This window comes from Sinohyriopsis cumingii, chromosome 19 (genome assembly GCF_028554795.1).
Source record: "Sinohyriopsis cumingii isolate HCF-2022 chromosome 19, ASM2855479v2, whole genome shotgun sequence".
Lineage (NCBI taxonomy): Eukaryota > Metazoa > Mollusca > Bivalvia > Unionida > Unionidae > Sinohyriopsis > Sinohyriopsis cumingii.
The window spans coordinates 25,380,400-25,408,117 of record NC_142979.1 but is presented as its reverse complement, the minus strand read 5'-3'; the positions used below and the strand labels follow the sequence as shown (position 1 = coordinate 25,408,117).

The window sequence follows — 27,718 nt, the reverse complement described above, 5'->3', positions numbered from 1 at the left end:
TGGTGCATAACGCTGCTGAACAAAGAATTAAAAACAAAATTGTATCGATGTATGTTTATTCCCTCTGCGACAAGAGTACCCATCCATCTTCATTCTATAAATGTTGCAGTTTCACACTTAGTGAGAATTTTAGCCGCTTCATTTTGCAATCATTTTAATTGAATACTATCTATATTACTGTACCCGGTATAAACATCATGGACATAGTGTAATATGATAAATAAATAAGTAAATTCCGTTTAGGTATACGTGAACAATACACCAGTAAGACTAGTGGGTGTTTTGAAAACTTGTACACGTTACTAAACTATAAAGACAATTAGCAAACACTAACTTTAAATGTTTTATTACATTAAATAATGGAGCTCATTTACATTGTGCTGAGCTTGATAGTTTTCAGAGAGGTGTTATAAATATTTCACAAATTTAACATGAATGTAACAATACTGTATCAATATGTAATACCTATTATCATGTTTGAGTGGTATAAACGTTTGCTGATAGCTATTCGTGTTACAAAATAAAATCTAAGAAAGTAAAATGGAAATTTGTTGATATAAAACAAAGAAAGATATGCAATGCAATTGATAGCAAGTAGGATAAAATAGTACAGTACGAGGAAGGAAGGAATAAAATTACTTATTAATGCTAGTGATTAAACAAATTTTTATTCTGAAAAATGTACTTAAAAGATCTTGTAAATTAGGGTCCGTCTACAATCATTCAATAAAAATAGAGTTGCATGAAGAACAGAGATTAAACAGCAAATGGTGTCTCAGTACATGAAGTGGTGGTTTTGGAATGACCACATTTAACCTCAAACTAGAATCATGCGCTTTAACAGATTGAACAAATGTTACAAGTTGTTGCATATAAAAGTACATGTTGTGGACTGATGTCCGGTTGGTTTGTTAATAACTCTTAACGACAATTTATCAAGAATTGTGTGTTTTATTTTAATCGGTATAAAGAGCAGCAAAACCATATACACATTGCAGCCTACTGTGAACCACACGAACACCACTCGGGGAATCAATCGAGAAATCGTTTGGGGGTTGGGGTGTGTGAAAAATATTTCTTAGGAGATATCGATCTCCGTGATTTCATTGGGACAAAGAGACAATCAAAAATACATGCCAGTTCAAAAGATGATCCCATCGTTGAAACAAAAATATGCATATCGGATGTCAACGTCACCCAAAACGCGATATAAGGCTATTTCAAGAAATCAACCGGAAAGACTTGAAGACATTAAAATGATTTTTCTACCGGCCTTAACGACTGGGACCGTTTCCCGTTCATGATGAATGCTGGAACCTTTTCAAACAGAATTAAATGGATCAACATACATTCATATCCCAGTTAAACAAATGAACTCTACGAGTAATATCCTCTGGATAACTGTAATGACTATCTGCTTGAATCATAAATGTGTAAAGCTTTATAACAAAAATGAAACCAATCAACAACCGTTCGCAATTTCACACATTAAAACTTAAATCACTCAATACCTTGATACTGGAGAACAAAATTATACTGCTCATACCTAGAATCGTTGTAAGTAACGATACAGAAACGGGAAGCGAAAGCAAGAAATTTTACTCGTACATAAACTCATAATTTGAGCCATATTTTAAAAACCAAATACCTTTCAGTTGAAACACTTATGTGAACCAAGGCTGGATTAAGGTGACGACGGGCTTACGATTAATAGAAGCTACGGTTGCTCAGCTGTTACTTCAACATGCAAGGAAAGGCCTGAAACAATAGCCTTGTTAGCATGTGGGTTAATCTGGCCCTGATGTCAACAGAACCTATAGTACAATAATGAGCTAAACATAATATGCGTTATGCCAAAAAACAACTTAAACCTAGGTCCTATTTATAGACTTCTTCCGGGTCTTGAATGACCGATAGACGATGCTGAAAACAGCGTACTTCCAATGCAGTGCGTATACTGATAAGAAATTCAACAAATTCTGCAACACTAAATTTAATTTAAACATATTTTCACTAATATCAATAAACATAAATCCTCTTTCTTGCATGGGTCCAAACACTTGTATGCAAATCTAAATCCAACGATAGGTCATATGGATTAAGGATAATTGTTGTTGTTGTTGTTGTGGGGTTTAACGCCATTTTTCAGCACACGATAGGCTATACATGGCGGCCAGTATTAATGGTAGAGGAAGAACCCGGGAAAACCTCGGAAAGAACCACCGACCCACGAGAAGCTACTGGAAAGTTTTCTCACATACCCACATTGGCTGAATCCGAGACTCGAACCGGCGCAGACAGAGGTGGGATGGCAGTGATCCGTAACGGAGAGCGCTTTAGACCACCCGACCACTCGGAGCCCCGGATTAAGGATAAAATGGATTGTTTATTTGCAGCATGTTTATATGCATTCGCTATATTGATAGTGCGAGGTTAACAAGACAAAGAATAATTAATGTGTTGGTAATTATGATGCCTGTACATTGTCATTGAATATTTTGATAATAGTGTGGTAGCTGAAAAATTCAGGTGTCAGGAAAGATTTAAGCAATTTTGTTACGGTTGAATGTGATTAATTTGTTATATCTTAATAAAGAATGCTATCAAAATATCATAGGCGATAGGCCAGCCATTTCAACTTTTAATGGAGATTAGTCCCCCCCCCCCCCATCCAATGGAGTTCTTATTATATACGCTTATCTTGCGAACATAATAATGCACTATTTTTTCCCCTCTTTTCCCAATCGAGTTCTTATATATGGTTTTCTTGCGATCATAGTAATGCATTACTACTTTCTAAAATATAATGCTTCACTATTAAACTATGATACAGACACGTGAATATTTAAACCGCCTAAGACAACCACGTACGTGAAATAGTGCTTTTTTTATAATTATTTTGAATGAATGAATGAATTAATCGTTTTATTGGTCATTTATAAAATCCAACGTCAAATATGTTCCGAAATCTGCATATTTACATAGAACTACATGTTTTATTCCTCCCAGCCAATGCTTTATTTCAATTTTGTAAAAAACTGCGATATTCAAATAAAAAAATGTACATCCAGTTACCATAGGTATCGAGCAGAAACACAGAAAACGTGAAGTCGTTTACATTACAAACTTTAAAATAACTTCCACGGATGTTGTCTGGTTTGCCATTGTTTTGTCGACAACGTATTTAAACTTAAATACTATCCTGGAAGAATTTTCTGCATGCGTAGTGAACGTAAATGGCATCGATAAAAGAATTCCTGTACAATACTAAGCAATGTAGTCAGGTTGCTATTGTGTCTATGATGACATACGTTATCCATTTTTCACGCAAAATCCATGCACCACGTCAGGTACAATTTTGTGATAAAAAGTTGTCCAAATGAATGACGACGTTCTTGACTACAGAGAACTATTAAATAGTATCAGCGCCTAACGGGTTTCAGCAAGCTGAACTGTTATCTGAACTTGTGATTATTTGGAAATGTTATCAAGAAACTTCGAGTGAACACAGTAAATATGGTTTTTAGAACAATGATACTGAGCTAACCAGTTCCAATTTCACCTCTTGGAATATATTTGGCCTGCCCAGACTTTATCTGCATTGAAAATCTGCATGTATCATTCTAGGGAAAATAGAGCAAATGATAAGTTTTCTTGGGATAGTTCGTGTAGAGATGAAATATGGGGTTTTAGTCGTTGCACCTGATCTCGAAAGGGTACATTCACATTACTGTAAAATGCCATTGAAATTGACAAGATCTGTTGTGAACTGGTTCATTACGGGCGAGGTACGGACAAATAATTTTAAATCGATGAAAACTGGTAAATCGATTAAATACTACTCGAAACTAGCGAAACTTAGAAGACTTCCCTAACCATATTATAATTAACAAAACAAAAGATAGGAATAAAGAAATATGAAAAAATATTTTACCAATGATTTTATATATTTCACGTCTAAGTTTATACTAAAATCCAGACTATCGTTATTACAAACTATTTGAAACGTTCTATCAATTAGTGGCGTAGTTACCAGTAACTTAATAGATTTGTTTGAAAAACACATTATTTTCGTGAAATGGGCTTTCATCTTCTCTTTGTTCTTTGTTTAAGATTTATTATTTTCGATTAATTAGTATTCACCTTCTTAAACGGAGCTGCATTGGCACATATATATAGGCTGCGTGTGCTATACATAAACATAGTAAAATACGGTTTCCAGGAAAAAAAAGAATCACACTGAAATGACATCCGTGTGCAGGCTATCTTGTACATAGTGATTTATTAGATTACGGCACCGCTTTTGGCTGAATTCTCTTTCTATTCATGGTCCCATTCACTACCCTTTGTTTTTGTTTTTGTTTTGGTGGAGACACCTTGCCCCTTTTCTTGTATCTGCATATGATCACTGTTAATATCGTCGCTGCAACAGCTAGCAGTAGACAGAAAACACTAAGTCCTATTATCAGAGCTTTATTATCAGCATCACCTGTAATTTGAAAATCACACTACAGCCAGGTATGATAAGCGAGGTTATAAAACACAATATAATAAAAGGCGTGTACAGTTACAGTTTGCCTAATTTGATTTAATCCAGAGAAAACATAAACAAATTTCAAAGTCAGCTGGGAAATTGGAAAGTTTGTGAAGGTTTTGCAAAAAAGAAATTCATACAAGAAATTTACGATAGAAAATAAAATATTGCCTTGTTTGAACCATACATAAAAGTCGCTTGATCAAAGCATTCACTGTGATTCTTTTTCCGTTACAAACAAAAACAAATAACAATCTCGTTTGAATAATTTCGCGAGAGTTTATTTTGAAGTGAAACAGTCGCAACACCTTAAAAGAGAGATTATTTAAGTGGAACAGTCGCACACCGTAAGATCTAGATTATTGAGGTGGAACAATATATGATTGAAGTGGAATATTTTAGTGCTTTGTCCTAGCGACATCTAATGGCTTTAGTAAGTTGCCTCCCTTAGTATGTAATGACAACTAACGATTAGCCTGTAACAGCGGTGTATTATATACATCGGCTGAAAATCGTGGAGGCAATTGAATTCAAGAAAATACCTTGCAAGTTTAACACTAAAAGAACGACCACGTACCAGAGAGAAGCCATTACAGGTGTATTTAAGTGAAAGTATTTATTTACACTAAAACAGACCGGCAATGGAAAATTGTTTATTTATGAGTCCATTCCAGTAGTGTGCTCCCCATTATCTCGATCATTTTAGAACAATGTTCAATTTTTTAACAACTTTATTTTGATTGGATGCGGTGGCTTGTCGCTGCATCCAATGAACTTCACAGACTGATTCACAGAAAAATACGCCAAGGTGCAGATAGGGTTAACACATTAACCCTTAGCGACGACTTAACGGGGCAGGAGGTAGTAGCCTACTGCCGAGCTCTGTAGCGTCATGGTCATGCATGATACACTAAAGTGGGTGGCATTATAGAAAGGTAGACAGATGTAGATCTACAATGATACCAAATAATCTGGAATATATAGTTGCACTACAAAATACAGATTTTAAAAAAACTCATTTTTTGGACCCGACTTTTTCTACCCAAAATTCGCCCGTGGTCGGAATCCGATTTTGTGTCCGGAATTTAGACTTTTTGGTCTCAGATCTAAGGCAAACCGGTATGAACTGCAAACAGACAGATGAACCTTTGCAAAAAGTAGAATAAGATGGGCATTTGGAATAAAGAGTGGTCTCGATACAAAAATAATGGCTCCGTTTAGCCCCCCCCCAAAAAAATTACCCTTCTGCTCATGCGCGAGTAAAATAGCCAATGAAAAACGATGTTTCTAACACAACTAGGCAGTATGTTATCGAAAGATCACCGGGGATTGAGTGTTATCGGATCTATTCAGAAATAGCTTTCAAAATGAGTTTCCTACTCGATTTTCAGGCGAAAATGACAAAAACCTACAGGGGTTAATGTGTTAACGTATTGGAACCTTGGCTAGTAAAGATGGAATGAAAGAGGAAGATATTCATACGTGCAACAGTTTAAATTTAACTAGTCTATTGGTTTTATTGTATTATTTATACTTTGCTTTTTTTGTGTTTATATTAGTTCTTGTGCTCATATTATCATTTTGATATTGGTATTTTCTAAAAGAGAATATTAACACGTATACTTTATGTTCAGTATCAAAATGCTGCAATAACAAATACGTTTGAAGGACTGATTTAGAAATAATATGAGCCGAATTAAATATTTATGAGGGACAGAAGCATATAATATTTCACCAACCATTTTCAACATTTATTCTAAGTTTAGCGTCAGTTTCACTATATTGGCTGCGAAGAGAAAATGCTTCAGTAAAAAGACCAAATTTGTGATAGCATCTTCGTTGGCCAAAAGACAGCAATTAGATGTGACTATAAACAAGTACATGTATATAGTAATGAACATTCTTTTTTTTCTTTCTTTAAACGTATTTTGCGCGAAGACAAAGCTGCATTGTGAAATGAGACTTACCAAAGTTAAAGGAATTATAACATACTTAGAATTACAATTAGACAACTGTTGGAAAATAAACCGTTTTGAAATCTAATTTCTTTTCTATATCATAGTTTAAATTACTATTCGTTCTAAGAATTAACTCCGTACAAATTTTAAATCATTTGACAGCTTACAAAATATATAGAAAGTAAAGAAAAGAATGACTACCTGAACACGAAACTCCAGCTCGGTCAGTTGTAGTAGTACTAGTCACAACTGAACTGGAGGCTCCAACTGGGTATTTTGCAGTGGTATCCGTCACAACTGAAGTGGTGGATCCAACAGGGTAATTTGCAGTGGTACCATTCACAACTGAAGGAGTAAAAATTATATAAAGATAACTAAAACAGCGTTGTCAGTTCTTAGCTTTGGAAAATGAAACAACTATGGCTTTAGACAGCGTTATTGTGACAAAGTGAACATATGTATGTATGTATGTGTGTGTGTGTGTGTGTGTGTGTATAACGACTGATTCAGCAATGTTCTTCACGTAAGACAGTGGATATCTGATTTTAATCAGAATGAGTAGAGTTTAATGGTAGTGCTGACTTATTCTACAGGAGATGTGATTTGTCGAGCTAACGGAGTTTTGCTTTACCTTTTTTATAGCAGTATATTTGACTGAGTATTGATAATCAGTAACAAATACTGATTTTAAACCGAGTCACTCGAGCAGGAAAAAGAAATTCCAGTTGAATTTGCATTTACCTGCTGTTTGACATACAGCAGTGGTGTGTGGGGGGCAATTAACAGACAACATATCACACATCTGTCCAAGAGGACATGTGATCCCGGAACACATAGCTTCTCGAATCTCCTCTCTTCCAGCTCCCTAAAATCGATAATAATAATAATAATAATAATAATAATAATAATAATAATGATAATAATTTAAAATGTGATATTTTTATTTACATACTTCAAAACTTTAATTATGCAAAAGATGAAGCAATCTATGATCGGGCTATTTAAGGTGTAAGGGAGATAAATCACTATCGAGAAAAAATTCTACAACTACGCCAAAATGAATGGATTGAGAATCGCCAATGGTAGATGTGGATCAGATAAAGGAATAGGGGAAATTTACACGTATCCATGGCAACTCGGCTTCAACAATAGATTATGTCTTAGCCGACGTATGTGTTTAAAAAAAATATATCATCCTTTGGCATAAATGATATATTGGAAATAATACACATGCCCACTGTATTTTCCATTTTCTACATAGGTAAACTAGTGCAAAAGGCTTTAACGCAATTAAAATACATATGGAACAAGGAAGAAGGTCTATCTTTTATTCAAAATTGCAAGACCTATTATCTCAAAATATGGATAAGATTTTGAATGATATAAACAATGAAAAATTAATGAATGCGTCGAAACAGTTACTGGTATTTACCAAGATGCTGCAAGCACAATGAAGACAATAAATAGAAAGCAAAACCTAGCTGTGACATCTCCACGAAGAATTCTTAATGCCAGCCTTGGTTTGACCCAGATTGCTCATCCGCCAAAAGCAAAGCCTTAAGATATCTACGACAGTTCACATTAAAAGGCACACGTGAATCATTTGATCATTTGAAGGTTATAAATTTGATAGAAATATGTATAAATCTCTTACAAGAAACAAGCAAAAGCAATATGAATTGTAAAAAAAGCCTTTTATATGCATTATACTCTAAAGATACACAACTTTTCTGGCGCTTTGTAAAGAATACGAGTACTGATATGCAAATCAGTATTATGTCTGCAACTTGGTATGAATATTTTTCTGAATTATTTAATTTTTCCAGTTCTATTGACCAGATACAGGAAAATGAAAATATTCAACTAATTCACGAGACTTTAGGTAGAACAATCACTGAAGAGGAGGTTCGCCTGACATTGAGTAAACAGAAAGACAAAGCTGGGGGAATAGATGCTTTTTTCAGCGACTTCTTTATATGTACGAGCAACATAATAGCACCAAAATTAACAATATTATTTAATGCTGGATATTATCCAGAATATTGGTCAACGGCTGTCATCATACCAATTTTGAAGAAAGGGGATGCAAATGAATCCTCCAATTAAAGAGGCATTAGTCTACTACATGTATTAAGCAAAGTGTTTACGTTGATTTTAAACAATAGGATAAACGAATGGGTGGAAGAAAACGAATTACTGGACGAATAGCAAGCAGGATTTAGAGCGGGGTATTCTACAGCAGATAATATATTTATATTATATAAATTAATTTGTAAATATTTAAGAAAACGTAAGGGTAGATTCTATGCAGTATATAAAGAGTTTGATAGGATAGAGATACGTTTACTGTACCAAAAGCTAGTTAGTGAAACTATTAGTGAAGAAATGTTACGAATCATTAAGGCAATTTATAATGATGTAAACGCGTGTGTTAAGTCCAACAATCTTATTACAGATGTGTTTAATTGCCCTTTGTTTTGTGTGTAAGCCAAGGTTGTGTTTTATCGCCTTTACTCTTTTCTTTATTTTTGAACGATTTGAAACCCTTTTTAACTAAAGGAACCAGGGGAGTGTCTGTAGAAACCTTAGAACTATTTTTATAGTTGTATGTAGACTATTTAATTGTCTTTGCTGACACTGCCCATCATTTGCAAAATATGCTCAATAGGTTGCATACATGTTGCCTAGAGTGGATATTAAAAGTGAATATGAAAAAACCAAGAGTGGTTGTATTTTGCAGAGGTGGCTATCTCAGAAGTTACGAAAAGTGGTACTTTGGCCATACAGAGGTCAAGGTTGAATCATATTATAAGTATTTATGATGCATATTTTCTTCAAAAACCTTTTGGCATATGTGCCAGAAAACTGTATCCTTGCAGACGCTGAAGGTTGTGCATACATTGAAGCAAAGTCTTTCAAAATTTGACAGATTACCTGTAACTGGATTGTTTCGTCTGTTTGACGCGAAGATAACTCCCATCCGTAATGATGGGCCTGAGATTGTATTTTTTTAATGATGCCAATAATATTGAAAAAGCTCATTTGTCGTTTTGTAAATATGTCCTTGGTACACTTCAAATGCATTTGTATATAAGAATTAGGAATAATTAATATGCAGTGTATAAAATATAAACATATTTTGAAATATTGGCTAAGAATTTTAAAAATGCCAGAAGACAGATACCCTAAAGAACGCTACGACTTACAGTTAAGATACTGGGAAAATTATGATTGCTAGGCTAACAACGTTAAAAAGCTTCTATTTGCATTTGGATTTGGAGATGTTTGGTGTAGTCAGGGCGTAAATGATGAAAATATATTTCTTAGATTGTTCAGTCAGAGATGTGAAGATATTTTTAGGCAAAAGCTGCAGGATGAGATTAAGTCGATGGAAAGACTGCATTTCTATAGGACATTGGGAGTATAATTTTCTTGTCAGAGATATCTAGAATTGTTGAGAGATAGTGATCTTTGTTATATAATCACTATGCTTAGAGTGGGGAACTTGCCAATCAGAGGTAATACGGAAGATACGAAAGTATTTGCTATGAGGAATGATTGTGCCAAATTTGTAACGTTAACATCGAGGATGAATTCCATTTTATTACTGCTTGACCGCTATACGGAGAAATACGAAGAAAATATTTACCAATCTTTGAATATAAAAATCCAACTTTAGAAACATTTAGGTCTTTTATACACAATGATACATGTAAAATTCTGATGACTACTTTAGCAATGTTTACTATAAAAGCTTTAAAGATTAGATAAACCGTTTTATCAACGACCCCTGCTACATAAGACTTTAGATCAATATCACAAATCTTGCTCCATCCAAGTTTTAGGGTTACCCTTAAATTCGTAGGTGTGGTTACTGTGTAGTATATAATTGTGTCTCACCCAATTCGAAAAATACAATAATGATTACCTTCATATATATTATTTCCAATAGATACGATGTTCGTTTGTTACTCGCTATAACATGTTTTTGTACCGCATGATGTATGGATATATATCATGGGCCAGTGGCTTTTATTACAAATAAACAATTATTATTATTATTATTATTACTGAAAAAAAGCAAATCGCATTGATGTTATATTATTGTTACTGTTCAATATTTTTAGACAGCCACATCATCGTCTAACTCATCATAAGTATCGTAATCTGACAGTTTAGACAGCTACAACATCGTCTACCTTTTATCTTTTTCCAACAGATACGACAGGTACATCATCATGTAATCCCCTATCTTAATCATGGCATGAAGTAGCGGTCACAAGAACAGAAAGATCAATTGGATCTTGTAACTTCATGTCTTTTACCAGAAGTCTTAGTTGTAAAGTATCTGTCACTTTAACTTTCAGCCTTTTTTAAATCATAAAGTGTTCAATAAACAGGTTATTGAATTTGAAGTAAAACGTATTTATGTTAGTTCGTTCTTGTGGTAGACCTCACTACTAAAAGAATTTGTCCACACACATGCACGACACACCCGCACTTAACACACACACACGCACGCACACACACACACACACACACACACACTATATATATATATATATATATATATATATATATATATATATATATATATATATATATATATATATATATATATATATATATATATATATATATATATATATATATATATATATATATATATATATATATATATATATAATAATAATAATAATAATGAGGACTTTAGACCGTTAGACTCGTAGTTATGGGGTTGGAAATCCCCCTAGCCAGCCCCTAGGTCGGCTGACTCGGTGTGCCTCTGGAAAAGGAATTTAGTCCCCATTTCCTGGCCATGGTATAGTGAATATTCTGTTCAAAGTGTCGTTAAACCAAGAAACAAATTCGTCGGTCAATGTTTTGTTTTGCGCTATTTTGATCGCCTTTTTAAACGTAACAACCTTTAAATCGTCCAAAATGTATTTATATAAAACACATTTTTTTTTTCTAAAAACGGAGAAAGATACATTTGAAATTTACTTTTAGCATCTGTAATGATGCACTTAGAAAAAGACTTGTTGCACTGCTGATATTAGAATTAAGATTGGTAAGTAATGATGGCCTCTACAAATTGTAATACGGCCATTTCAGGTTTCACATTCTTTTTGATAGCAAGAAAGTTGTTAAGTAAATACGTATTAAAATGTAAAATAGTACTTATTTTTTATACAAAAAAATATCATTCTTTTATACTCTAACTTCTTAGAAATTTGATTTTGATGAGTATGCAAGCAGACGAAATAACGTGAATAACAGATGAAATTGTTGTATTATTTTCTAACAGACTTTATTATGTCGAGGCAAAACACTTCGTTTTACGCTTGCAGTTTCTGTGCAGCAGGCAGTTTTGCTACATTGTAGGAAATTGAATTCATGATGACAAAAATTCCTGCCTATATATACCTTTCTGCTTCATTACCAAATTCTATTTTTCGAGACAGCAATGAAAGTAAGAAAAAGTCATACTCACTGTACACACCGCGTAGTTACTTTCACAATACGATTCCGAGGTCACACAAGAAGAATATGAACTACTCGCTCTCTTAACTTTGGATCCATGCAGAAAGGAACTGGCATCATTACTCTTCAGAAAAATTGCGCCAGACACGACTGACAAACCTGGTCATTGCAATAAATGTTAACAAGGCAGTTTTTAATGGGACAGAGGAGGATTAATAAAGTTATTAATAGAACATGGAAACGAAGAATAGATCGACAATAATTCATGAGTTCGCTCCAGATATTTTGATCTTCTGAGAAAGTGGCGGGGTGTAAGGTGAAGTTGTTTGCAATTACAACATGCACAGTGGAGAGAATGTTGGTATACCGCTCTGTGGCTGCAGTTTCTTTGGATATTATACTTGTGGAAATTGTACATGATCTAACCACATAGAAAACTAAAATGACTGCTCCCTTGTACTCAAAATCTGCTTGAATTAGTCTAAAGTACACAATCTTTATCAGTTATTAAAATTATTAAAGTGCTATGAATGATATAACAAATATAAAAAACGCAACCCAAAAAAATTATCGGCTTTTTATTCTTTCTTCACAACTTGTTGTGAAGTCCAGGAAGTGAAAATGACCGAATGGAGCTAGCAGTTTTTTAAAAGGTGCACATCTGGAATAAGGCCAAGCTGTATATTCTGTAACCCATATTATACCCATGAATCATACACCAAAATAAAGGGAATTAAAGGTTCTTTGAACAATATTTAAGATAAACAACGTCTTTTCTAAATAGCCAGTATACAACAAATTCTAACCACTATGCAAAATACGAAACTATAGAGCGCCCCCTTAATTTGAATTAGCGTTGATACGTAAAACACCAAAACGTTCCAACTGCATATCTTGCTTCCTGGTCCTTTTAACTTGTTCCAAAGACATTGTGCTACAGTCTTTAAGTAGCTAAGAAGAGTGCTAATTTCAGGCCTACGTAGATGGAAATCTGTTAATTAAAACTCTTCATCATAAATACTATCTTTTAAATATAGAAAAGATGTAATTTCATCAACACAATGTCATACAACATAGTTCTGTTAACCAGGCACGCGTTAAAAAGTTTAATAATAATTTTCAGTGTTATTAGATTGCTCAAGATGAACATAAAATGAAACTTTCACTCACCGCATAAGGTAACGAAGAGATGTTTGATCATTCTTACACTGATCTGTCTGAAATGACAACTTTTGAGAAATTAAGTACTGGTGAGTAAAAGCATAAACTTTTATGTTAACTAACTTATACTTTCATATATCTTGTGCCGCTGTTTGTTTCGGTTTTGGTTAGCGAACAAAACCGAGTCATTTTGTTTTATGGCTTTTTATTCCTTTCGCGACGGGAAACAGCTATGAAAATGCAAAGTAATTTAGAATATATTTTCTCTTTTACGAGTGAACTATTTAATACGTATCCAAGAGGTCAACAAATTTGAAATTAACAGGTATTAAAGGATACTTTAAATTTAAGTAATTTGGTTGCGAAATACAGAATAAAGTCAATTAGATAACGAACATACAGTTTAAGGAACCAACTATTTAAGAACTTATCTACTTACCTTAACAAGTTTTAGTTAATATTTATTTATTATAAACTCTGATCAAATTGGTTTAGTATGGTATTCAATGGACCTTGATGGTATTTAGGTTGTGATATTATTCTGAAATCTCAATATGCAACACTTGTTAAAGACATAATTAAAGACAGTGCGTTCCACCTACCTCTTGTATTTCCTTCTTGTATGGTAACTCCAATGGGTGAATGGTAACCTGTGAACATCTTATATACTTCGTACCGTATCTACTGTCTTATAATGTAAGAAATGCTGACGATGTCTTCTGTCGACAATTTGAACCAGGATGTCAATATTTGTCTGGTGGTGATTTCTATTTTACGAACAAATTTGGATATTTTAAAAGATGGTAGGCAACATGAATGTCTCGCGGATGCAGATTTTTTTTGTGGGTACGTAGGGTAACAAAATTCTTAAGTCAAAATATTTTTCCCGCAATTTCATTTCGTCATGATTCACACAAGCCAAGAAAAGTCAACACTTAGCACATTTTTCAATGTTCGCTTCCTTATTCTAGATAATCTCCAGTACGTCGAAAGTTGTAGGTCAAATTTTGCTAGATGAGTAGGCTTTATATAGAATTGGCTTTCAGGTCGTTGGGTATGTCTGCATAATGTCCGATTTATGCCATGCGTTGAATAGTAGGGTAGGCAGTTTATACTGAAGATATAACATATTGGTTGCATCGCCTAGCTTTCAAGAAATCACAGATTTTAAATTTGCAATACAGTACAACATTTTATGCAACAAATACAACATGCAATTTACGCTCTATAGTATGTGCGTATGTACGTGCGTACGCACGCACACATGCGTGTACGTATGCACGCACGCATATGTATGTATGTATGTATGTATGTATGTATGTATGTATGTATGTATGTATGTATGTAACATGGGACCTGATGGCGATTTTGCAAAAATTAATAAAGATAAAATCTTACAGATGTAAACAACAAGTAGTGCAACACACACACGTGTATATATATATATATATATATATATATATATATATATATATATATATATATATATATATATATATATATATATATATGGGTAAAATAACAAAATGACACGAGCACTACACGTAGTTACTGAATAGGAAGTTTCAGTATTCTATTTTAAGAGAGCGTTTCGTCTCCGAAAAATTTGGCGAAGGTACGGAAAGGGACACTCTAGTCTTTAAATCACTCTAGGAAGATCTTCTTTTTGTGAGATGAGTATCCATGCCTCTTCCAGATAAACTTCTAACTTTTCTTTTTGACACATTATAATTGCTGTGCTTCATTTGAGTTGGAAGATCGATTTGACAGCCATTAAAATATTCTTTGGACAGGAATGGGACTCTTTCAGCGAAGTGGCGAGCATATAAAGAAAACAGCCATATTTGATCAAAATTTCCATGGATATTTTAGGGAAAGTTTTGTTTGGTTCCCATAGCGCAAGCATTCAACCTTGATAAGAACCAGATTTTCACATACTCTTTTAAACTATTGTGGCATTTTAAATAAAACTGTATAAATTTGACATGATTTTACAGTCACAGTCTGCAGTGGCTGGAGACAATGAAGCTGGGTTTTTTTTTTTTTTTAATGCAACCAAGTAAAAATCTCTATGAACCAGAACATTTCTATTACACTTGACTTTGAGATGAATGTGAGCCTAGTGAGCCATCTCATGTCAGCTTAGGCCTCTTTTTAAAACTTGAAGTAAGCACGTGTTGTGAACCATAACTCTGGGTCACCGTGACCTACTTTCCACTATTTAATGAGAACAAATAATGGTAAAAAATTGTGTCTGGGCTCTAATTTCACTAGATTTTTTAATACATATATTCACAAAACCTGGACGTAATGTACATCTTAAAATGGACGTATGTTGCTTACTATAGTTAGATTGTTGTGACCTTATATCCAGGATGAATTAAAATTGCTTAAAATGTGTCTATGCTTACTGTCTGAACTGTAACTCCTATATATTTAAGCATATTTATAAAGAACATGCACTATAAGTGCATATTGGGATAATCATGCACGCAAAGACTGAGTCACTGTGCTCTACTTTCTTGAATTTATTAATAATTGCTTACATTTATATCCATGCTTTGATAATAACAACAATTCCATGTTGTAATCAAACTTCATTTCAGAGTGTAGCTCAGGATGGGCATATTTCACACCAAACCACTATAACATACTTTTCAAAATTTATTTAAAAGTTCCTATAAAAATGTCTTCATCCTCCCTGTTGCAACAGCATTTTCAGACCATTACACCCATTGCCAATAAACTTACCCTTTTGTATATCTTGTGGTGCGATGTGCATGTTGCGCACACCAACACTGGGTCACACTGAACTACTCTTTGGTACAAAAATATGACAATTATATCTCAATGGCTCAGCATTTAAGACCTCCTCACCAATTGAAGTAACATCTGGAAATTGAAACATTTCTCCAATTTCCAGGATTTTAAACACTATTTAAAGGTGGTGTCTTTACTTAAAATTATAACACCTTGCAGCCTCTAAGAATAATACTAAGACTCATCTTAGAATGAAAATACTTCAGATCAAAATTAGGTCACCATGACCTCTTTTTCATTAATTTGAGCACTACATAAATGTTGTCAGAAAAATGGTCTTTGTCTCGAAATTATAGCGTCGTTCAAAGCATGTCCATCAAATGTGCATGTCATATGCACAAGGGGAATCAGTTATGACACAAACCAAAATTGGGTGGTTGTGACCTTCAATCTATGGTTAGTTGTCCACGCTCAAACAAACTGACTGGTATCACAGACATGGATGTTATATTGTGTGCTCCTATTCACCAACAATTGTGGCTAACAACTCTAGCTTTTATAGCAAGACATGAAAATAACATGTGGAAGTGTAACAATTGTAACTGTACACATTTATTAAATAAAATTTTGAAAATATCATGAAATGGTTGACAACACACCTAACTGGCACAACTAACAAGTCTAAGCTGTATGGGGTACTTTGGTTGCACAGTTCCCTTTAGATTACACAACAAATGAGTATAAATCGTTTTGTGTCCGATGTTGACACAATTTCCTTCAAATTTAAATGTATTCAGTATATTGATTTAGACACGACGTCAGATCTATTATATTTGCCATGAATGTGCAAAAAAAAAGCAACCAAAGAAACAACAACAAACATCCCCCCAAAAAAAACAACAACAACAAAAACAAAACAAATACCCACACCAAATAAATAAGGAGAAAAAAAAGCAACAAAACAAGACAAAAAAGGGTATTGTATTTCAAACCCATTTTAAATGGATTTGTACTTCATGGCCTAGATTCATGTGCATATGTTCATGCCATCTTCCACCGTGTCTGGCATGCTTTATAATTTTCAAAGAATGAAAAGTCGAATGATGTTCTGTACCTGTCATTTGCGCTTTAGATTACAATGTAATGTGTCACGTGACTATATTAGTCGCGCTTTATTTTGAGACGAGGAGCCCCTTACATATGTCAAATCTTGACCTTCTTTAAAGGCGATTTTTAGCGTTTTTGCATTCAACACAAGCTTCATTTTAAAAATTTTCACCATGAAAGAGAGAAGACATAACAAAAAGCAAAGTAAATTTTACGAATATTGATAGTAGTACTCCTTAAAACTTCAATAGATGATGCGGATTAAAATATGACGCGGATTAAAATATGACGCGGATTAAAATATTCTTCCAGTGCGAAAACAAGGTAGAGTCATTTACTTAAATACTCTAATATCAATGAATTTTGACACTTAGTTTTTGTTTGATAGGGAGTGTTCTGTCCGCATGCCTGCTTCTGTTACCACGTCATTTCTGCATGGTTACATTTTTGCCAATTTTAGCACTGATAATTCTGCGTGTTCGGTTTTTACGATTTTGGCTCTTTATATCCTAAATTATTTCCTTCCCGAATTTCCGTAAGGCTTTCCTAACTATCACAAATATGGTACATCAGCAACAGAGGCCAAAGTCAACCTGTTAAAATCAACTTTTGTTTTGTACCTATCGGTTTTCTTGCAGCGCATGTCAACTGATGTGGTTATTGCAAATGCATGAGTTTCATGACTTCCAAAAACTAGGATAATCATGCGTTTTAAACTTTATAGACGAATGCTCCTGTGTTTGAAACAATAGACTGACATGTATGATAAAAGATGAATAAAATCTAAATATAAATTCTTTTGAATGTTTTAATTAAAGTAATATCTCACCGGGGAAATATCAGGGAATCACAACCATTTTCTAAATTCCTTTCAGATTCAATATCTCCATTCTTAGAACTCTAAACAAAGAATGTAAAAATGTTAGAACCTTTATCCCCTCCAAAATAAATGGACATACAATCAAAAGATGAAAATGACCGAAAATTCCAAAGAAAGATGAAAATTAACCTTGACATCAATTAATTAGATTTGATCAATACATATATACATATACTTAATATTTAACCTTGACATCAATTAATTAGATTTGATCGATACATATATACATATACTTAATATTTAACCTTGACATCAATTAATTAGATTTGATCAATACATATATACATATACTTAATATTTAACCTTGACATCAATTAATTAGATTTGATCAATACATATATACATATACTTAATATTTAACCTTGACATCAATTAATTAGATTTGATCAATACATATATACATATACTTAATATTTAACCTTGACATCAATTAATTAGATTTGATCAATACATATATACATATACTTAATATTTAACCTTGACATCAATTAATTAGATTTGATCGATACATATATACATATACTTAATATTTAACCTTGACATCAATTAATTAGATTTGATCAATACATACATATATATATATATATATATATATATATATATATATATATATATATATATATATATAACATTTAACCTTGACATCAATTAATTAGATTTGATCAATACATATATACATATACTTAACATTGATATTTATGTATGAATCTTACAAAGGAAAAACTCATTATTCACTTGTAAAGTTAAATCAACATCTTTCGTGCGCACCTAACATATTGCCCCTTCTGTTGTACTAGTATTTTCAATCACGATGTCTCATTGGATAACGAAATTTATTACGTTCTTGAATATTGATAGACTTCCCTTGATCAAACGATCGATCACATCGATATTACTGACAATCAAAAGTGGGAACCAAATAGTTCCTGGTATGATACATAGATAGTGTCAAGAATTCATAAGTTAAAAAAGAAGTAAAAGATTACATACAAGGAAGTTACGCTCTCTCTCTCTCTCTCTCTCTATCTGTCTATCTATCTATCTATCTATCTATCTATCTATATATATATATATATATATATATATATATATATATATATATATATATATATATATATATATATATATATATATATATATATACACACACAGAGGGTCGGCGCTACCATATAGGCAAACTAGGCAGCCACCTAAGGCGCTGATTTTTCAGGGGGGGCGAATTTTTAAATTTGTTTATTGTTTATAAATTTTGAAATTGATATTTTCCTTTGGGGGGGGGGAGGGGGCGCCAGAATCTAACCTTGCCTAAGGCGCCAGATAGTCTGGCCGGGTGTGGCGCCGGCCCTGTATATATATATATATATATATATATATATATATATATATATATATATATATATATATATATATATATATATATATATATAATTTTACATACATACATACATTCAAAATGACACGGCTTATGTAGTATTGTTGTAAATCATTTCCATACACCAATGTTGTTGCTTTATCAAATTATGATTTGTCAATGGCGTATGAACAGGCATATAATTATTGTTTCCGCAATAGAATATTGCTTCTATACTCTCTAGACCAATTAGGAATTTCCTCTTACTAATCATTATTAGGATAATTAAATAACGAGTACATTACTAATAGTACCCATTTTCTAAATGAATTAAACATGGTACACCATTTCATCGAAGTCCCCTGTGCTTTATTTTCCTTTAATCTTTCTCTCTCTCTCATGCCATAAGGTACAAAAATACCTGGAAATAAGTGGAATGAGAAAAGAAGACAGAATTTGACCCGGATGAAAACAGTGAACTTGAAATTGCACCAAGCACACCTGAGAAATGAGAGTCAATGATATGTGCACATTTTATGTTAAATTTTCTAGAGTTACACGACACTAATGACGGACAATTACAATAACTTGGCGAGATTAGAAAGCCGTACTCTAAATTTGATGATGGGTATTGCTGTTTCTTTTACAACTATAATAGGTTCCAATACAGATCATTGTTAAACATTAAAATGTCTGAAGGTCTCTCCCTTCTTTCTTTCTCTCTCACCGTGTTTGTTGGTCAGTCATTCTTACTTCATTTAATCCAGGTCTCTCTTTCTCTGTTTGGATCTAATCGACTAACAGAGAGCCAGAGGGATGGACAATGAAAACATTCTAATGGTCGTTCCCCCTCCTCTTCTCTCTCTTGGTTGGTCAGCCAGAATGTTAGTTTTACCTCAGTGGATCTCTCTCTCTCTCACGGCGGTGGATGTCAATAGCTGAGTTATAAGAAATGATGTTTGTTTCTTCAGGTCATTATATATATATATATATATATATATATATATATATATATATATATATATATATATATATATATATATATATATATATATATATAAAATATATATATATATATATATATATATATATATATATATATATATATATATATATATATATATATATATATATATATATATATATATATATATATATATATATAGAACACACGTTAGACTTTGCAATAGTGTATGAGATACTATGACGTACCATCAAAGAATGAAACCATTAAACTCATACAATCAAAACACAGTATAAAACTGGATGTTGTCACCTTTCCAGGTATTAATTATATATCTTGCACACTATAATCTTTCTAATAAGGAAGAAGAAAAGTCACATGCAAAAAGGCACATAACTCCCATCACATGATTTAGTTTTCACGAAAAATAAGAAAATCAGAGATTTTAAACTATGAAATGGTTGCTTAGCAAGATAGGCATCGATGCTTTTTTTGTCACAGACACGGATGTAGCTAACAATGCAATTAGTTATACGCAAAACAACGGGAGTTTATCCTTATATTTGTTTCACAACATATCAAAAGACGAGAGCTCATTACTCATCAAAAAGCTAATAAAAACATAATCTATTACGGATTTTATCATCAAATCATCGTGAGAAGATATATATAATTTATCAAAAGTATCACCGGCAGAAAAATATTGTAGCATGCAACCCGGTGTGTATCTTACCAAGGACTCTCTTATACTGACATAAAGTCTAGATTTTCTCAGATATTTCTATCCTCCCTATAATTTTTCCTGACACTGACATGGTACAATCTTTTCAAAGATCACAAGGTCATTAACCTTACTTCTTAAGCCTATAACAATATCAGTTGGTATCCGTTAGTCTCGAGAGACGATGGAAGTGCGCCCGGGGGAATAGGGCGGGATATTGAAAGCAACATTTAAAATATTAAAACAATAACACATTATATAAATGAAACAGGCTCGAAGGGTGCTATGTTACTCTTTGACCAGGAAAAAACTTTCGATCGATTAGAACAAAACCACATACAGAATGTACTAAACAAAATTTGGCTTCGGACCGAACTTCCGAAAATGGACCGAAATCCTATACACAGGAATAACCTCGTGTGTTCAGGTAAATGGAAAATGCACGAAAGAATTCGATATACAACGATCAGTGAGGCAAGGATGCCCAGTATCAATGCTATTATACGTAAAGGCAATTGAAATTCTAAGTCATAAGACAAGAAACAACCCAGAAATACAAGGCATACAAATACCAAATTTAAAAGAATTTAAAATGCTCCAACATGCCGACGATTGTACGAACTTTATAAGAGAGGGAAAATCTTATTAACACGTAGCAGAAAAATTTGAAAAATTTGGAAAAGCGTCGGGTTCAAAAATAAACCACGACAAGACTGAAATTCTTAAAATAGGCAACTGGAGAGGCAACCATCCGGGTTTCCCTCCTCACCTACTGAGAGACACGGTGAAATCCCTAGGGGTTTATTTTGCAAAAAAAGAAACTATAGAAAACTGCAAACATATAATCAACAAAATAAGAGAAAATGCGAAAATCTGGGCCCTAACTCCACTATGCATCATGGAGCGGGCCCAAGTGGCCAAAACATATTTATATTCTAATATCAATTATATAATTAAATCTATCGACATGGATATTACAATTCTAAACAAATTTGATAATGTAAATAAAAGTTACATATGGAACTATAAAACGCACTACATCAAAAACGAGACTATAAAGAGCAAAAAGTAGAAGGGTATTGGACCTGCCAAGCCCCCTGCTACTAAAATTAACCAATATAATAAATAGGTTAAAAAAGTGCGACCTAAGCCGGTTACTTCGTGGGAGACACTGTATATCTACTGGTTCGGCTTCACTATGAGAAGCCGACCGGATATATATAGAAACAATAAAATTACTAAATTTAGATATATAAGGGAAATACTTTTAAAATATAGGGATATGAAAGAGTTATGGCAGATAGATAAAAAAGAGTTATGATTGGATTAGAGAAGATGTAACTAAAAGAATAAGATGTACAGTAGAACAAGACAAATGGGGGATCAACTGGGCAAAATAAGATCTGTAAAAACACAAAGTATTATTTTTAAATATCTACACAACGCCTGGCTTACAGGAGAAGAAACTGTCAAAACGTCGTATGATTAGGATGATACCGAAATGCCTTCTATGCAAAACAGCACATTTTACCAAACTACATACGACTGCCCAATGTGATAAAACAAAAACCAATGCGATATTACTAATTATGGAAATATGTAAAAAAAAAAAAAATACAAATACCATAGAAAACAGTATATTATATATAGATGTGGATTATGAAAATAAAGTGGTTTTAAAAGTAATTGATTATACAATAACAACAATGCTTTCCTGTGGTCAGGTGAAAAAATTATCAAATAATGAATGCTATTACAATTTTTTTGTCTAAACGACTTTTTAAATTTATAAAAAGGGTGAAGCTTCGATACAGAGGGGGAGATGGAGTCGGATTTTCGGTATTACCGCCCGTTAGGGGCAAGTACCGCAAAAGCGAGCTGGATCTCAGCCACCATCTCTCACCTCATAGTATCAAAATATGAAACTCAAATACATAACTGTATAACATATTTTTCCCCTAATATATAACATAGATTAAGGGCAACATGGAACCACCGTATGGGTGAAGAAAGTTGCACAGACGTCGCAGGGCTATGTCACAAGGCGCTACGCGAAGTGAACAGGCCTGCGAAAGAGCAACAGAAAAACATATATGGTGGAAATGGACAAACAGAACAAAAAAAAAAGAGTAAAAACTTAAAATAAATAAGAACCTACCCATACTTACCTGTAGGACTAACATCATTTTATTTAACAAAAAATTAATAAATAAATATACTTTTGGAAATCTTATAATCTTTCATAAATAAAGGAGAAGGCTAAATTCTGCAAAAGGAGAAACATTAACAAATAAAGAAAAATGTGGATCCGTATTCAGATTATAGCCTCTCAGTCTGAAGTACTTAAGATGTAGCGAGAAAACGACACACAATTACCACTCATCTAAAACAATAAGTTTCTTTTAAAACTATATATCACTCCGTTTTCTCGACAAAATTCCAACTTTTTTTTTTGTTATTTAAAACAAACTTTTTAAAATCTAAGTAAACCTCAATATTTTGAAAAAAATGTCCAAATAACTAAAACTACAATTATATGATAAGACAACTTGGGAATAATTTTATAGTGTCTGTCGTCTCAACATAGAAATATATAGCACACACACAATATAGCAAACACGTATAACATACACGAGACTAAGGAGATCTCTGGCAAAGATCATCAAACAAACAAAGGAAGGAATTCCGACACTGGGGGACTAAAACTCAAATCTGATGAACAACCCTATAGATCACACTAGGGATATAAATACCCCATCAAAAATTCTAAATTTGAAATTTTTTGATCGAAATTTTATAATAAAATATACAAACATACATACCTTTAGGGGATACACAAACATATAACAACACTTTTAAATATTTTTGGGAAAATTTGGGGGGATCTGTCTGGTGCCCCAACCCCCAAGGGAATACCTCACCAGACGACATGCTGTACCATTACAACATCTCTAAATAATCGAAGAACAAGTTTTTAGAAAGGACCGACATAATTACGATTCCATTAGCAATTTAGACAAGTTTTAACAAATTAGCTTACAACTTATTGAGAAGTTTTATTCAACTTAATAGAGAAAAAGACTCGTCTTGAGGTTGTACCTTAATTTCGAGCTCTGTACCGTCAACACCATTTAATATATACCAAAATGGGTGATATTACAGAATGGTATACAGATGTAGTTCTACAATAATAACAATAATGTAAACTTTTTCTCGCTTTACAAAATATATCCGCAAAAGCCTAATTTTTGAGATTCGATATTTTAGGCCAAATAATGACCGATTTCGCACCGGAGTTTGTGTACGGATTTTAGACTTTTTGGCCTGAGATATAAATCAGACCAGTCCCGAATCGCACATTGACAGGAGAAGTAGGATAAGTTTGAGATTCAGAGTCAAAAGTGGCCAGTATGCGAAAATTACGGGTCCAGTAAGGAAAAATATCCGATTGTGGCCCTTTGCACATACGCGAATGAAATAGCCAATCGAAAACGACGTATTTTATACACTAGGCATCCAGCTAAAGGAAAATCTTACGAAAGCAGATGTATTTGGATGCATTCAGAAGTAAACACAAAAATGTGTTTCCTATTAATACTGCAAAATGAAAAGAATTTCCAGGTGATTACGAGTTAAGAGAATCAGATGATCTTATTGACCACTGTGTGTTGAAGTGCTGAAGGATACTTTAATGATGTCCAATATATTTGAAGAAAAAGTTTCGTTCGTCTGCAATTAACAGTTTTATGAGTTCGATCTGTGTCATTATTGCGTTGTACCAGGATACAACTAGTAAATGAAGTTGGAGAAGCTCAATATGGAGATTTGTATTTGATACATAAGAGAGGAATAAGAGTAGTTATTAGCGTGAGTTGCGTGAGAAAGAGAAAATATTAGTGTGGTTTGCTTCAGAAAGAGGAGGTATTAGCTTGGATTGAGTGAGAAAGAGGAGATGTTAGTGTGGGTTGCGTCAGAAAGAGGACGTATTAGCGTGGGTTGAGTGAGAAAGAGGAGATGTTAGTGTGGGTTGCGTCAGAAAGAGGACGTATTAGCGTGGGTTGAGTGAGAAAGAGGAGATCTTAGTGTGGGTTGCGTGAGAAAGAGTAGGTATTAGCGTGGGTTGAGTGAGAAAGAGGAGGTATTGGGGTTTGTTGCATAAGAGATGCAAAGATCAGCAACCAATATTTGGAGAATTATGATCCGAGCAAGGAGATTCATTGGGTAATGTCGTAGTACTTACTCCATTCCAATATTTAAGATGGTCAACTGAAGACGAATTTTTTTGCTTCTTCAAACATACGTTGAACCAATAGTTAAATGTGGGCTAATGATAGTGATAAGTGATTTCTTCTACCGTTAAAAATTGGTGTGTTAGAGAACCAAATCTTTAGCACAAAAAAAAAACAAACAAACAACGCAAACATTAAAACAGGCACCCAAAAATTTGATGGTGTCAAAAGACAATATTAAGCCTGCAAATGAGACAAACTGGAAACAGCAAATTAAAAATGTTAAAATTGATGACGTGTACACAGAATATCTGAATGCAAATCATCAAGATCGTAAAGATGTAGGATTTTACAATGGAAGACATTAGTAGGGAAAACGCTGTGCCGAATGCAGAGTTTAACGATGTTGTCACTTTCGAAACGCCTTGACTTCGAACATTTACAACATGTCTGATAAAAAAGACTTCAATGTCGACGACACGGAATACGTGTGAACAAGCAAAAACCGAACACAGATCACAGAAAAACGAAGTAATCGCGGTAATTTAAAGCAAACGCGCTATACCAAATACTAACATAATAATCCATTAAAATAGGACTTAAAAAAATAATAGTGAAAATCTTTAAGATATCCAAAGGAAAATGTGCGTGTTTGTGTGTGTGATTCAGATTTTTAATATAGCTTTAACAAGTTGAGTCATGTCGCTATGATGTCTGCAGTGTGGCAGTTAATAGTGGTGTCTAGCACTGGACATCATGACACAGACAAGTAACATGATGTCCCACCCAGTTACATTATCCTGACACCAGGCTGACCAGTCCAAACACTGAACTCTTAATGATGAAGGCCAGGCGAGGCAGCTGCTAGTACCATTTTTATAAGTCTTTGGTATGACCCGGTCAGGATTCAAACCTGTGACCTCATTCATCCGAGGCGGACACTTTACACTTAGAACACCTAAGCGGTCTCCGAAGGGAAATATAAAAGGAATTTAATAGTGTTATGAAGAGAACAAGTTAAAGATTATAAGTTCTGATAGTCCTTGCCAGGATGTGATGTGATGTGATTTGGATTTTTAACGTAGCTTTAACAATTTTTCAGTCATATCGCTACGATGTCTGCAATGTGGCAGTTTATAGTGATGTCTAGCACTGGGGCATCATGCCGCAGACATGTAGCATGATGTCCCACCCAGTCACATTATCCTGACACCGGGCCGACCAGTCCTAACACTAACCTCTTAATGCTGAGCGCCAAGCGAAGCAGCTGTTAGTACCGTTTTTGTAAGTCTTTGGTATGACTCGGCCGGGGATCGAACCCACGACCTCCCGCATCCGAGGCGGACGCTCTAACCACTAGGCCACCGGAGCGGTTCCTTGCCAGGAAGGCTGTAAACTGATTCAGCGTGTTTTGTTTTATTTTTAACATAGTGAAAATGACATTCGTGGACTAACGACGCACGACGTATGAGACCCATGCCATACTTGCCATTAGGGATCGGTAAGCTTAAATAACATTTTTAAAAACGCTTAGTTTTATACTTTTTAAAACTATATGAAAATAGCAGTAAAACGGGAAATTCAGTCTCTTATTTCCAGATAGTACTTCATAAAATAACTGTTTCTGTATTTTTTAAAATTTATTTAAAGTTGCTTTTCCCTGAGAAATTAACAATAATCAAGTCTGTAGCTAATGACATAACATGGCTTTGTAGATTTTCAAACACATTTTAAACACAACAATATGGCAAGAAGGTTTTTAGTTAGGATCGTTCTTTATTCAAGTATTCAAGATTCTACATTGTACATACAAAGTCATAAAATAATCGTGAACAAGACGAGTCATTATAGACGGATATTACCACTAAATATCACTTTATATCACAGAAGGAAGATAATTTTAATGGACCTAATTTTGGATAAAATGCGGAACAGGCTTTAGACTGGATTACGAATATACGCATGGGACTAAGCAACGTAAACACTGTCATATCATGACGTCAGCCTGATAAGAATATATTTATCGGACTAACTAAATCAAACACCAAACATATCATTATGTCAGCCTGATAAAACTATATTTATCGGACTAAGAAAACAAATATGTTGTAAGCTGACATATTTGTTTGGGCATTATCCCTAATCACACGGCAACGGAAGTTATTGCTCCAACGGTATTTTTTTGCACTGCGATTGGATAAATTGACTTATTGATGTTTGTACATCATTTACTCTTCGGGTGCTTCAAGATAAAGTATTGACCATTCAGATTGTGAGCCATCTAAAGTCCATGGACATTGAACTCGATGTTCCAATTTTGATAACCACACCAGCAAGTTGTATAATGACCATTAATGACAGTAAATGAGTACTAAGTTCAGCCTAGTACTAACTGTCTTGGTTACTTTTTATTGTGGATGATTGACGGATCATTCTCAACGGTACTGTTACATAGCCGAAATATAGCAGAACAGTAGTGAATAGGGCTACTATAGCCTCAATGGGAATTAGCATTACAGACCCCCCTTGGGTCATTTTAGCCTCAAGGGAAATTTAACATGGAGAAAAA

General features: G+C 33.7%; 1 protein-coding gene across 1 annotated transcript; it reads right to left on the bottom strand.

The window, feature by feature from the left end:
- Positions 1–263: 263 nt before the first annotated feature.
- Positions 264–13,205, bottom strand: LOC149775310 (uncharacterized). Its single transcript, XM_089943228.1, has 5 exons — positions 13,147–13,205; positions 11,987–12,135; positions 7,234–7,357; positions 6,694–6,837; positions 264–4,489 (listed from the first exon to the last, which is right to left on the bottom strand). Exons 1-5 carry the CDS (start codon positions 13,175–13,177, stop codon positions 4,290–4,292), a joined length of 648 nt encoding a protein of 215 aa, XP_089799354.1. The 5' UTR covers positions 13,178–13,205; the 3' UTR covers positions 264–4,289.
- Positions 13,206–27,718: the final 14,513 nt, after the last annotated feature.